This window comes from Orycteropus afer, unplaced genomic scaffold (assembly GCF_000298275.1).
Source record: "Orycteropus afer afer isolate SDZICR_OR568_19922 unplaced genomic scaffold, OryAfe1.0 scaffold00637, whole genome shotgun sequence".
In the NCBI taxonomy this organism is placed as follows: domain Eukaryota; kingdom Metazoa; phylum Chordata; class Mammalia; order Tubulidentata; family Orycteropodidae; genus Orycteropus; species Orycteropus afer.
The window spans coordinates 1,179,910-1,193,816 of NW_006922224.1; the positions used below are offsets into that span (position 1 = coordinate 1,179,910).

General features: G+C 43.7%; 1 protein-coding gene across 1 annotated transcript in view; it reads left to right on the forward strand.

Moving 5' to 3' along the window:
• LOC103210666 (dedicator of cytokinesis protein 8) overlaps window positions 1-13,907 on the forward strand; it is a 249,080-nt gene that overhangs the window by 77,342 nt on the left and 157,831 nt on the right. The window contains exon 14 of the mRNA XM_007956577.1: window positions 11,467-11,584. Coding sequence (XP_007954768.1) covers window positions 11,467-11,584 — 118 coding nt within the window. The remainder of the gene's footprint in view (window positions 1-11,466; window positions 11,585-13,907) is intronic.

Consider the following 13,907-nt stretch of genomic DNA (forward strand, 5'->3'; position numbering starts at 1 on the left):
AGAGACTGTGCGGGAGAGCAGAAGCCTGAGGGGGAAGAGAGGAAACCTGGCAGGGGGAAGGGAGAGGCAGACACACACACACACACACACACACACACACATTAAAGCCATAGAGAGACGTTCACATAGTCTCATACTTGGAGACAAGACAGAGAAATTGAATCATGGAGAGAGAGAGACCCAAAGACACTGATTGATTTCCCTAAGTAACAGGCATTAAATTCTTCCAATTCTACAGTGCATTCAAAGTTGCCTTCTAAACTTCCTCAGCTGTTTCACACAAACCTAATAAGATGATAATTTTGATCTATGTCATATAAAAGAACATTTCTCCCCTTTATCACATTTGATAAGGGCTACTAATCTGAAGTGACTCTGGAAGGAACTGTTGGTGAGTACCAAAAGTCCAACTAGTTTTTAGTATCAAGCATCCTATCCTTGCTGAGATGTACTTAACTGAAGAAAACCATTCTCTGTGCATTTGGGGAAAGATAAGCTTATACTCAATACCTTGCACATACACTGGACTCATCGTTACTAAAGAACTTTCAAAACAACTTGGCCATAACAAGCAGTTCTTATTTGGGTCATGAGCAGTCATATCAGAAATCCTTCCAAAAAAAAAACCATACTCACTACCATTGAGTCGATTCCGACTCACAGGGAACCTTCCTTTGGGTTTCTGAGGCAGTAAATCTTTATGAAAGTAGAATGCCCAGTCTTTCTTCCGTGGAGTGGCTGGTGGGTTTGAACCTCCAACCTTCTAGTTTAGCAGTCAAATGCTTTAGGCACTATACCACCAGAGTTCCTTTCAGAAATCCTTGTTGTTGCCGTTGAGTCGTCTCGAACTCATAGCAACCCTATGTACAACAGAACGAAACACTGCAGTCTGGTGCCAGCCCCATGCTCCTTGCTATACCTGAGCCCATAGTTGCAGCCACTGTGTCAATCCATCTTGTTGAGGGCCTTCCCTTTCTTTACTGACCCTCCACTTTATCAAGCATAATATCTTTCTCCAGGGAATGGTCTTTTCTGACAACATGACCAAAGTAGGTGAGACGAAGTCTGGCCATTCTTGCTTCCAAAGAATATTCCAGCTGCACTTCTTCCAGGACAGATTCGTTCTTTTAACGGTCCATGGTACTTTCAGCATTCTTTGCCAGCATCACAACTCAAAAGTATCGACTCTTCTTTGATTGCTTATTCATTGTCCAGCTCCCACATGCATAAGAGGCAATTGAAAATACCACGGCTCAGAAATCCTTAGGTAATATAACTTTTAAGCTTTTCTCCAGCACTTAACTTAATGACATATAAAAAAATACCAGTGGCAGTTTGCTAATACCAGGTATCCCCAGCTTTTCAAAAGTTTGCTTTATGCCATTTCACTTTTACAAAAGAGAAGAAATCCAAAGTGGATTTTCAGTTTTATGATATAAACCAAAAAGGAAAACTAGCACTCAGTGTTTGTTTCACAGTGAGCCACTAATGACGCAGCGTGCACCCCAAGCACCAGACTGGTGTCACCAAGCTCCTGCCCTGGGAACTACACTGTATCTCAGCACTGAGCCACCATAGCTTTGAACTGTGTCAGCCAACACTATATATGAGTGTCATTTTAGGTTTTATGTGTTATTTGGTATGATTTGTTGTTGTTGTTATTTGCCGTCAAGTCGGCCCCGACTCATGGCGACCCCTCCTTGGGTTTCCGAGGCAGTATCACTACGGAAGTAGGATTGCCCAACCTTCCTTCCAAGGAGTGGTGGTGGATTTGAACCGCCAGCCTTCTGGTTAGCAGTCAAATGCCTTAGGCACTATGCTACCAGGTATGATTTAGTAGGTTATTTTTTGAGTCTGGGAATGCTCCAAATTTTTTTTCCCATGTAAATTACTGGTAACTACTTCTTCACTTCATGCCATTTCAGCTTACGAAAGGTTTCTTAGAAGTGCTCCACTTTCAGATAGTGGGGGAAACCTGTAATGATTCCCATCTGGTGGAGGCTCTGGATTTACTGGCCATGAGGTCAGATCTTTGTTCTAAGGAGAAAATTTTATTATTCTCTTATATTTATTTTTTTGAAAAGCATGCAGATTTAGCAAAGCATATCACTTGACATTCTTGCCAAGAAATATGATGATTCTTGAGAAATCCATGTTCTTAGAAACATTTTAAGTGAAGTCATTAAACTCCTTTGGGTGTCAGTTTCCTGGCCTGTAGAAAAGGATGCTTAATGGAATGATCTCAGCCTTTCCCTCCATCTTTTCTCAGTTGTTGTTGTTGTTAGGTGCCATCTAGTTGGCTCCAACTCATAGCGACCCCATGTATGACAGAATGAAACACTGCCTGGTCTTGTGCCAGCCTCACCATCCTTGTTATACCTGAGCCCATCGTTGCAGCCACATCTCATTGGGAGTCTTCCTTTCTGTAGACCCTCCACTTTACCAAGCATGATATCCTTCTCCAAGAAATGGTCCGTTCTGACAACATGACCAAAGTAGTTGAGACAAAGTCTGGCCATTCTCCCTTTCAAGGAACATTCGGCTGCACTTCTTCCAGGACTGATTTGTCAGTTCTTTTAGCAGTTCATGGCACCTTCAGTATTCTTCGCCAACACCACAACTCAAAAGCATCAACTTTTCTTCGGTCTTCCTTATTCGTTGTCCAGCTTTCACGTGCATATGAATTAGGTGCACCTTAACCTTCAAGGAGACATCTTTGCTCTTCAGCACTTGAAAGAAGTCTTTTGCAGCAGATTTGCCCAGTGCAATACGTCTTCTGATGGCTTGCTTCTGTCGTTGTTGATTGTGGAACCAAGTAATAGGAAATGTTTGACAACTTCAATCTTTTCTCCATTTATTGTGATGCTACTTATTGGTTCAATTGTGAGGACTTTTGTTTTCTTTATGTTGAGATGTAATCCATTCTGCAGACTGTAGTCTTTAATCTTCACCAGTAAGTGCTTCAAGTCATCCTCCCTTTCAGCAAGCAAAATTGTGTCCTCTGCATATCACAGGTTGTTAATGAGTCTTCCTCCAATCCTGATGCTGCATTCTCTTCATATCATCCAGCTTCTTGGTTATTTGCTCAGCATACAGATTGAATAAGTATGGTGAAAGGGTACAATCCTGACTTTAAACCCTGCAGTACATCTTGTTCTGTTTGAATGACAGCCTTCTGGTTTATGTACAGATTCCTCATGAGCATAAGTGTTCTGGAATCCATTCTTCTCAATGTTATCCATAATTTGTTATGATCCACACAGTTGAATACTTTTGCATAGTTAATAAAACACAAGTAAACATCTTTCTGGTATTCTTTGCTTTCAGCCAAGATCCATCTGACATCAGCTATGATATCTCTTATTCCACATTCTCTTCTGAATCCAGCTTGCATTTCTGGAAGTTCTCTGTCAATAAACTGCTTTAACCATTTTTAAATTATCTTCAGCAAGATTTTACTTGTGTGTGATATTGATGATATTGTTCGATAATTTCCACATTCTGTGGGATCACCTTTCTTTGGAATAGGTACAAATATGGATCTTTTCCAGGCAGTTGGCCAGGTAGCTGTCTGTCTTCCACATTTCTTGGTGCAGATGAGTGAGTGCCTCCATCATGGCATTTGTTGAAACATCTCAGTGGGTAGGTAATCCATCAATTCCTGGAGCCTTGTTCTTTGCCAATTCCTTCAGTGAAGTTTCACCTCCTTCCTTCAGCACCATTTGTTCTAGATCATATGCCACCTCCTGAAATGGATGAACATCGATCTGTCCTTTTTGGACAGTGACTCTGTGTATTTCTTCCATCTCCTTTTGATGTTTCCTGCATCATTCAATATTTTGCCCACTGAATCTTTAAATATTGCACCTCCAGGCTTGAATATTTTCTTCAGTTCTTTCAGCTTGAGAAATGTTGAATGTGTTCTTCCATTTTGGTTTTCTAACTCCAGATATTTGCACATTTCATTACAATAATTGACTTTGTCTTCTTGAGCTGCTCTTTGAAATCTTCTGTTCAGTTCTTTTGTCTTGTCATTCTTTCCATTTGCTTTAGCTTCTCCATTCAAGGGCATGTTTCAGATAGTCTCTTCAGACATCCATTTTGGTCCTTTCTTCCTTTCCTGTCTTTTTAATGACCTTTTCCTTTCCTCATGGGTGATGTTCTTGATGTCATCCCACAATTCCTCTGGTTTTCAGTTAATGGTGTTCAATGCATCAAATCTGTTCTTTAGATGGTCTCTAAATTTGGGAGAGATATAATCATGGTCATATTTTGGCTCTCGTGGACTTGTTTTAATTGTCTTCAGCTTCAACTTGAATTTGCATATGAGCACTTGATGGTCTGTTCCACAGTCAGCTCCTGGCCTTGTTTTGGCTGAAGATACTGAGCTTCTCCATTGCCTCTTGCCACAGATGTAGTCAGTCTGATCCCTGTGTCACCAAATTCCATCAGGTGATGTTCATGTGTATAGCAGTCATTTATGTTGTTCAAAAAAGGTATTTGTAATGAATAAGTTGTTGGTCTTACAAAATTCTATCCCGTGATCTCCAGTGTTATTTCTATCACCAAGGCCATATTTTCCAACTACCGGTGATTCTTCTTTGTTTCCAACTTTTGCATTCCAATCACCAGTCATAATCAACACATCTCGATTACATGTTTGTTCAATTTCAGACTGCAACAGTTGGTAAAAATCTTCAATTTCCTCACCTTTGGCTTTGGTGATTGGTACATAAATTTGAATAATAGTAGTATTAACTGGTCTTCCTTGAAGGTGTATGGATATTATCCTAGCACTGACAGCATTGTACTTCAGGATAGATCTTGAAACAGTCTTTGTGACTATGAATGCCATGCCATTCCTCTTCAATTTTCCATTCCTGGCATAGTAGATCATATGGTTGTCTGATACAAAATGGCCAAAACCAATCCATTTCCACTCATTAATGCCTAGGATATTGATCTTTATGCATTCCATTCCATGTTTGAGGAATTCCAATTTCCCTAGATTCATACTTTGTACATTCCATGTTCTGATTATTAATAGATGTTTGCAGCTGTTTCTTCTCATGTGGAGTCATGCCACATCAGCAAATCGAGGTCCCAAAAGCTTTACTCCATCCATGTCATTAAGGTCGGCTCTACTCTGAGGAGGCAGCTCTTCCCCAGTCACATTTTGAGTGCCTTCTGATCTGAGGGTCTCATCTTGCACAATATTTCAGGGCTATTCATAAAGTTTTCCAGCAATATATCAGACAGTGTTTCACTGCTATTAATAAGGTTTTCACTGGCCAATTCTTTGAGAAGTGGATGGCCCCTTCCTTCTTACGAGTCTGTCTTAGACTGGAAGCTCCACTGAAACCTGTCCACTGTGGGTAACCCTGCTGGTATCTGAAATACTGGTGGCAACATTCAAGGCACCACAGTATGAAAAACTGACAGATGAGAGGTGGGCTTTTCTCAGTAAGTGCCTGCAATAGGGCAGGGCATGGAGGACCCCTGGCTTCTTGTGATGTTTGAGCACAGAGGTCAGTGTGCACAATTGTGGACCAGTGTAGGAGTGTGGAAGGAGGGTGGCAGTGCCCTGTTGGGGGAGTAGAGGCAGAGGATGGTGACTGCTCACTGGGTTCTCCAGTCTGCCAGGGCTACTGCTGTTGTGGTTTACCTAGCCCCTCCCATGTAGCTATGTCAGAGTATTTGAACCCACTCAGGCTTGTTATTACTCAAACACAGCAGAAAGAAAGGCTGGCTTGTGTCTTTCCCAATAATGCAATTAATTCACACTTGAATTAACATAACAGAATTACGTAGACTGATCCAGTTGCTATCCTATCACTTCTGACTCCTGGTGTCTCCATGTGTGTCAGAGTAGAACTGTGCCCCTTAAGGTTTTCAGTGGATGACTCTTCAGAAGTAGATGGCCAGGTATTTCATCAGAAGTACCTCTGGGTAGACTTGAACTGCCAGCCTTTCAGTTAGCAGCCAAGCCCATTAACCTTTTGCACCACCTGGGGTCTTTGAAATATATAGAACTTAAAGGAATAGCTCAGAAAATAACACTGCTTTGCAGAGGATTGAGATACATGTATAAAGTGTGCCTCCCAGCTTTTTTTGCAAGAAAAGGAGGAGAAATAACCTAAATGCTTCTTTTTTTTTTTTTTTTTTGGAAGTTGTATAAATTATGGCATATTCATAATGTGGAATAGTACACAAACATCAAAATCATGTTTATTAAGAATATTTTGTAATAAGGATTTGATAGAACAAGATTAAGTTACATAAAAATAGGATAAAGCTTTGCATATATGGTATGATTTTTTAAAAAATTTAGTGTACAGGAAAAATAAGAATATAAGGAAATATGCTAAAGTTTTAACAGTGATTTTTCTTTATTCCCTGGGATAGTGAGTGATTGCTATTTTCTTCTTTATACTTCTCAAAACTTTATTCACAATGGGAAAATGGATACATTACTTTCATAATCATATCATAATTTCATAGTCATATATATAGATATATATATATATATATCCATCTATCTGACTGTATTAAAAATAACCTCACTGCCATTGAGTTGAATGCAACTCATAGCTACCCTTCCTTGGGTTTCCCAGGCGGTATCTCTACAGAAGTGGATTGTCCATTCTTCCTTCCAAGGAGTGGCTGGTGGGTTTGAACTGCCAGCCTTCTGATTAGCAGTTAAATGCCTTAGGTACTATAGCATTTATACACCTGAGCTCCCATCTGTCTATCTTATCTATCTGATTATAAGAGAGAGGAAAGTGGACTGATTCAATAGGATGTGACATTTGAGCTGAAACCCAAGAGAAGAGAAGGAGCCATTCGTTTCGAGAACTGAGGAGAAGCTCTTCCAGGCCAGGGAAACAGCAGGGACAAAAGCCTAAGGTTGGAGCAGGTTTGGAATGTTGTAGGTTCAGAAGAGTGGCCAGTGGGAGAAAGAGACGAATAATAAGGTTAGAGAAATTGTCAAAGGCCAGGCCATGGAGGACCCATGATAAGAAGTTGGGAAACCCTTGCGGGAACCTGACATACCTGTTTTCAGTTTTGAAAACCCTGGGGACACACAGATGAATAGATTGTCCAGGGGCCAGTGTAGAAGTTAGGAGATCAATTAGGACAGCATCTCAGGGATCCTGTAGTGAAATGACAGATGAGACAGGGCAATGTAGGCTGAGATTTGTTATCTTGGCTTGCTAACTGTGTGGAGATCACAGTCATAATCATTGTTGTTCATTATTGTTGAGTCAGTTCCGACTCATGACATTGCATGTATGATAAAAGGAAGTGTTGCCTGGACCTGTGCCATCTTCACCATCATTGTCTGCTCAAATCCGTTCTTACGGCCACTGTGCTTCTTGAGTGCCTTCCAACCTAGGTGCTCATCTTCCAGCACTGTCTTCTGTTGTGATCTGTAGAGTTTTATTGGCTAATTTTCAGAAATAGATCACCAGGTCTTTCTTCCTAGTCTTGGGATGGAAGCTCCACTGAAGCCTGTCCATCAGGAGTGACTGTGCTGGTATTTAAAATACCGGTGGCTTAGCTGCCAGCATCTCAGCAACACACAAGCCACCCAGTACAAGCAGTGAGTCACGTGTTTGAAGCTCTCTGAGCCTCGAGAGACTGGGGGAAAGTGAGACACAGCAATGCTATTTGACTAGCCTCCGTGGCCTTTGAACTTGGACACAAAGAATATGACTCCTGAGTTGTTGATAATTCTGAGGATGATTTTCTCTCCCTGAGTGTCTGAGACCATTCATTAGTGTGCACAACACTTTACCAGAGAAACCTTGTGCTTTCCTTTTCCTGTCTTGGTGTAGAATTTCCTGAAGTCAGAAAGGTTTATTACAAAGCTCTGTAACTGATTGCTCAGAATATTAAGCTTGTGAAACTCACCATGAAACAATAAATAAATACTGTGAGGTGTGAGGTCAGAACATGTGGGGAAAGGAGCAGCGTCATAAGAGGTTCACAGCACACTCGCCTGTTTATCTTGGTTCAGCCTGGTCTTTCCCAGCAGTGTGGGACTGCCACCACACCTTCTCTACACACGTGGTAATGTTTTACAAAACACTGGGGTTCTGTGGAACCCACTGGGAATGCTGGCTTGTGGTGAGGCCTTAGCTTGTGACCTGGACTGGAACCAGCCTTAGCTTGATACCTGACGGAGCCTACATGAGGCTGTGCGACACTCAGTGAAATAAGTATCTTTGCTTTTAATGATGATGAATACTGTCTGTGAAATACACTAACCAACCATCAAGCCAATTCCACCTCATGGTGACCTCACGTGTGTCAGGGTAGAACTGTGCTCCATAGGGGTTTTAATGGCTGTTTTTTCCCCGAAGTAGATCACCAGGCCTTTCTTCCAAGATGCTACTGGGTAGATGACAAAATAAAAATGTGAAACTTTGAAAGTAAAGTTGGATTGTGGAATATGATATAAGGCCTGGTTCCCAGTACCGGATGCCCTGGTGTAGTTCCTGCTTAGCTCTGAGGATTACTCCCAGTTCTAAATGGTCTGCTATCATCTCATATCCCCTACCGGAGTGGAAGAGGGATTGTGAGGATGAACCCCCATCCCTGGTGTTTACAAGGACACTCCAATGGGCCCTTCCTGGCACTTTCTCTTTGTGACCTGAAACCCACTGCCATGGAGTCCATTCTGACTCATAGTGCCCCTAGAGGACAGAGTAGGGCTGCCCCACAGGGTTTCCAAGGCTGTAATCTTTACAGAAGCAGACTTCCTCATCTTTCTCCCATGGAGTGGCTGCTAGGCTCAAACCGTCGATCCTGGTCCCCCTCTCTTTGTACATCAGCATTCAATAATTTACGTGGGCAGTCTGCACTGTGTCTCCTCAGAAGCAGGTCTAGTCAGCTGTTCTTTCTGTCTCATCCAGGGTCATAGTTATTAGTGTTGTCACTGCTGTATTGTGGGAGCAAGAACAATGGGGTTAATCTATGGATTATGCAAACCCTGGTCCAAAAAAACCATTCCCTACCCAACACACAAGCACAAGACGGCAGGATCAAAGGTGGAAGCAACTTAACTGTCCATCAACAGATGAATGGATAAACAGGATGTGGTGTATCCAGACAATGGAATGTTACTCATAAAACTTCATAAAGAGAATGAGGTCCTGATACGTACATGATGTGGATAAACCTTGCAAATGTGACACAGAGTGAAATATATCAGATACAAAAGGACAAATATTTTGCCACACACAAAGAATAACCCAGTGTGGAAAGGCACTCTTGTCATTTTCACAGCAGCCCCAGCCAGGGGACACAGCATGGTGGTGAAGGGGGTGGCTCTGGAGCCAGGCCACCCGCTGCAGTTCCTGACTCTGCCCTTTCTTAACTGCATGATCTGGGGCAAGTTATTTAACATCTCTATATCTCTGGGTAAGTGCTTGCTTGCTTGCCTACTGTAAAGATGAGTGGTTCAAACCCACCAGCTGATCCATGGGAGAAAGATTTGTCAGTCTGCTTCTGTAATGATTTACAGCCTTGGAAACTCTATGGTGCAATTCTACTCCGTCCTATAGGGCCACTGTGAGTCAGAATCTACTTGACGGTAGTGGGTTATTTTCCCCTCATTTGCAAAGTGGGAATGATGATGATGATGATATAGTGCCAAGCTGGCAGGATCATGATAAGAATTGAATGAATTAGTACATACGAAGTGTTTGGAACATTGCTTGGCTCAGGGGGAGTGTCCTGCTAATATGGTTACTGAATTCTTTATGTCAGGAATACGCCTCATCAAAACAGATGCATTTATTCCTTTATTCAACAAATATTGATTTAGCACCTGCTATGTGGCATAGTGGCTAAAGCACTTGACTGCTAACCAGAAGGCTGGCGGTTCAAACCCATCAGCCACTCCTTGGAAGGAAGGTTGGGCAATCCTACTTCCGTAGTGATACTGCCTCGGAAACCCAAGGAGGGGTCGCTATGAGTCGGGGCTGACTCGACGGCACATAACAACAACAACAACAATGTGTCAGTCAGGGAGCTCTGGTAGCATAGTGGCTAAGGCACTTGACTGCTAACCAGAAGGCTGGCGGTTCAAACCCACCAGCCACTCCTCGGAAGGAAGCTTGTGCAATCCTACTTCCGTAGTGATACTGCCTCGGAAACCCAAGGAGGGGTCGCTATGAGTCGGGGCTGACTCGACGGCAAATAACAACAACAACAACAACATGTGTCAGTCAAGGAGCTCTGGTAGCACAGTGCCTAAGGCATCTGACTGCTAACCAGAAGGTTGGTGGTTCAAACCCACCAGCCATTCTGTGGAAGCAAGACCAGGCAGTCCACTTCCATAAAGATTTACCTCCTCGGAAACCCAATGGAGATCACTATGAGTCGGATTTGGCTTGACTGCAGTGGGTTTGGTTTTTTTTAGTTTTATGAGTCAGTATTCTAGTTGCAGGGACATACTAGTAAATAAAACAGACAAAAATCCTTGCTCTCATGGAGTTTCCATGCTAAGGGACTCATTGCCATTGAGTTGATTCCAATTCACAGCAACCCTATGGACAGGGTAGAACTGCCCCATAGGGTTTCCAAGGCTGTCAATCTTTATGGAACCAAAGCCAACCCAAACCTACTGCCGTTGAGTTGATCCAGACTCACAGTGCCCTAGAGGACAGGGTAGAACTACCACATAAGGCTTCCAAGACTGTCATGTTTATGGAAGCAGGCTGCCACTTCTTTCTCCCACAGAGTGATGGTGGTTTTGAACTGCCAACCTTTTGGTTAGCAGCTACACTTAGCCACTGTGCCACCAGGTCCCCTTTCTGATAGAAGGTACTAGTAATAATGCAAATAGAAAGAAAAACAAGCAAAATTATGCTCAGCCCAGTACCTAGCTTGTAGTTGTTTAGTAAATGGATGCATTATTCATATTGGTTTTGTTTTGTTGGCATCGTTGTTATTACTGTAGCTCAGTGGGACTTAGAGTTGTCAACTCTCATCTAAGATAAGAAAATTAAGCTAAGCCAGTACAGAAAGCTTTGCCAGTGGACAATTGAAACTGCTCCGTTAGAATGGATTAGAGAAGAAGACAGAGAACGAGAGGGGGTGGAATTAGCACATCCCCTGTGGCCATGAATTTAGTTGAAAATGAGCTGAACCCTTTCTGCCTTCTTCGTGTCTCAGGGCTGCACTTTTCTCTAGGCCAATTCCCACATTGCAAACCCGAGGCCTTTGTCAGCTACACCAGAGCACAGAAGAGGGCCTTGCCAGTCAACATCAGGGGCTGCAAGCTGAAGATGAAGAATCAGCAATCGCCTACTCACTCCTCCAGATAATTCACTTTCTAAAGGAAAAACTCCTTCTAAACACCTCCCCCCAGGAGTGTAGACCTCAGCATTCAGCAAAGAACGTGGCTAAAATAAACCCTTGACCTTGCTCACTGGTTCTTTATCTTTTCCTTTCCAGAAACCTCCTGTATGTCTACCCACAGAGGCTGAACTTTACCAACAAGCTGGCATCTGCCCGGAACATCACAATCAAGATCCAGTTTATGTGCGGAGAGGATGCTAGCCACGCAATGCCGGTAAAGAGGGAAATAAGCATTTCCTCAAACCGGGATGGGCTGAACTGCCTGGTGAACTCACACGGCCCACAGCTAGTCCTCATCAGTGTACTTTGTTCCACTTGCTGTCGTGTCAACCCCAATTTGTGGCCACCCCACACATGTCAGAGCAGGACTGTGCTCACAGGGTTTTCAGTGGCTGATTATCCTGGAAGTGGATCACCAGGCCTTTCTTCTGAGGCGCCTCTGGGTGGATTTGAACCTCCAGTCTCTTGGTCAGCAGCTGAGCATGTTTGCACCACCCAGGGCCTCACATCAATACACAGAGTGTGTATTCTAGCTCTGTTCTATTCTACAAGGAGCGCTGCAGCTAGTCCACCGCTGTCCCCGGGATACTGATGAGGAAACAGAGGTGGTCCGCATTGAAAGTCTCTTTCCTAACTTACTCCAGGGTGGGTTGTGAAACTCTGGGAATGCGGATCATTGTAGAGGGCTGACATAGACTGTGGAATCTTTCCCTGCCGCCAGCCTAGAATCCCATGCCCCCAAGAGCTTAAGAAGCAGAGAGAAGGGCTTAATGTGTCAGTCCTGTTGAATGGACTTCTGGATATGTGCTGCAGGACACACCTACCCAGCCCCACCCACCCCCAAATAAGAAGAAAGCCCTGTCTGGTGATAATAGCACCACCACCTCAATACCTTTGAGGAATAGATCTTCATCCTGAGGCAAAATACAGGTTCAACAAGAAATTACTGCCACCCATAGCTGTTGAATCAATTTCAGCTCATAGTGACACTGTAGGACAGGGTAGAACTTCTCCATATGGTTTCCAAGGCAGTAAGTCCTTACAGAAACAGACTGCCACATCTTCTTCCACAGAGAAGGCTGGTTGGGTTTGAACTACTGGGCTTTCAATTAGCAACTGAGTGCTTAACTACTGAACCATTGTTGTTGTTGTTATGTGCCGCTGAGTCAGACCTGACTCATAGCGACGCCTCCTTGGGTTTCCGAGGCAGTATCACTATGGAAGTAGATTGCCCAACCTTCCTTCTGAGGAGTGGCTGGTGGGTTTGAACCACCAGCCTTCTGGTTAGCAGTCAAGTGCCTTAGGTACAATGCCACCAGAGCTCTGGGGCTTCTTAAATAATAAATACATAGCAATGTAATATTCTCTAAGGTACCAACAATGCCAGAATTTGTCCTTTTTAACCATCTTCCACTAAATAAGATGGTGGTGAGCTATCACCATTTCCCACTCTCATGGGATTCAGCTCATACACCTTTCTCCTGAGATGGTTTGTTCCCAGTGCTTTCATTCTTCAATATTTACATTTTTCCCCCTGATTTTTACCATCTTCCTAATGTCCCACCATAGGAGCCTGGGTGGCACCAGTGGTTTGCAATCTCCTGCTAACCCAAAGGTTGGCAGTTCAAACCTACACAGCGGCTCTACAGAAGAAAGGCCTGGCAGTCTGTTCCTGTAAATATTGCAGCCAAGAAAACCCAAGGAGCACAGTTCTCCTGACACACAGGGGTCGTCATGAGTCAGGGGCCACCCCAGCTGCAGCTAAAAACAATATCTCACCTACCTTCTCAATGCAAGGGGTCCTCTTGCAATGGTCGTGGGGAAGAAATGAGTGGCTGCAAGAGGAGTCCTGGTTCTCTCTGCTCCCGACTCCCGCAGGTCATCACCTGGGCTTCCAGGTGTAGTTGTGCAATCCTGAACTGCTCCTAGGTATCTACCCAGCAGGGAAGAGGGGCCCTACCCCAGCCTGTCCTCCACTCACCCAGCATGGGGATTGCTTCAGCTTAGGGAATACCCAAACCAAACCCGTTGCCATCAAGTCAATTCCAACTCATGGTGGCCTGTGTGCTCCAGAGTACAGCTGAGCTCCACAGGGTTTTCCTGACTGTGATATTGATGGACACAGATCACCAGGCCTTTCACACCATTACTGTTTAGTATTTGACTACAAACCATTTGTACCACCTGGCAGAACTTTGGAGGAAAAAGTTCTTTAGTTCTTGGCCCAAAGGTGAGCTCTTTTGTCATATCGTGTGCCTTTAGAGGTGCATCAGCCCCAAAGAGCTTTTTCTAAGGGTCACAAACATGTGAGCACCAGTTTCTCCCCAAGCAACCAGGTCCATGTGTTTAGAGGGAGAAGAATGTGGACCAGCACCTATCATTGAGGGCAGAAGTTTGTGGCTTTGCCTGTAGTGTTGACCTGTGGGTGATGAGACAGAGTAGAGAGGGCCCTTGTTGTTGTTGTTGTTAAGTGCCGTCGAGTCATTTCCGACTCATAGCGACCCCATGCACAGCAGAACGAAACACTGCCCGATCCC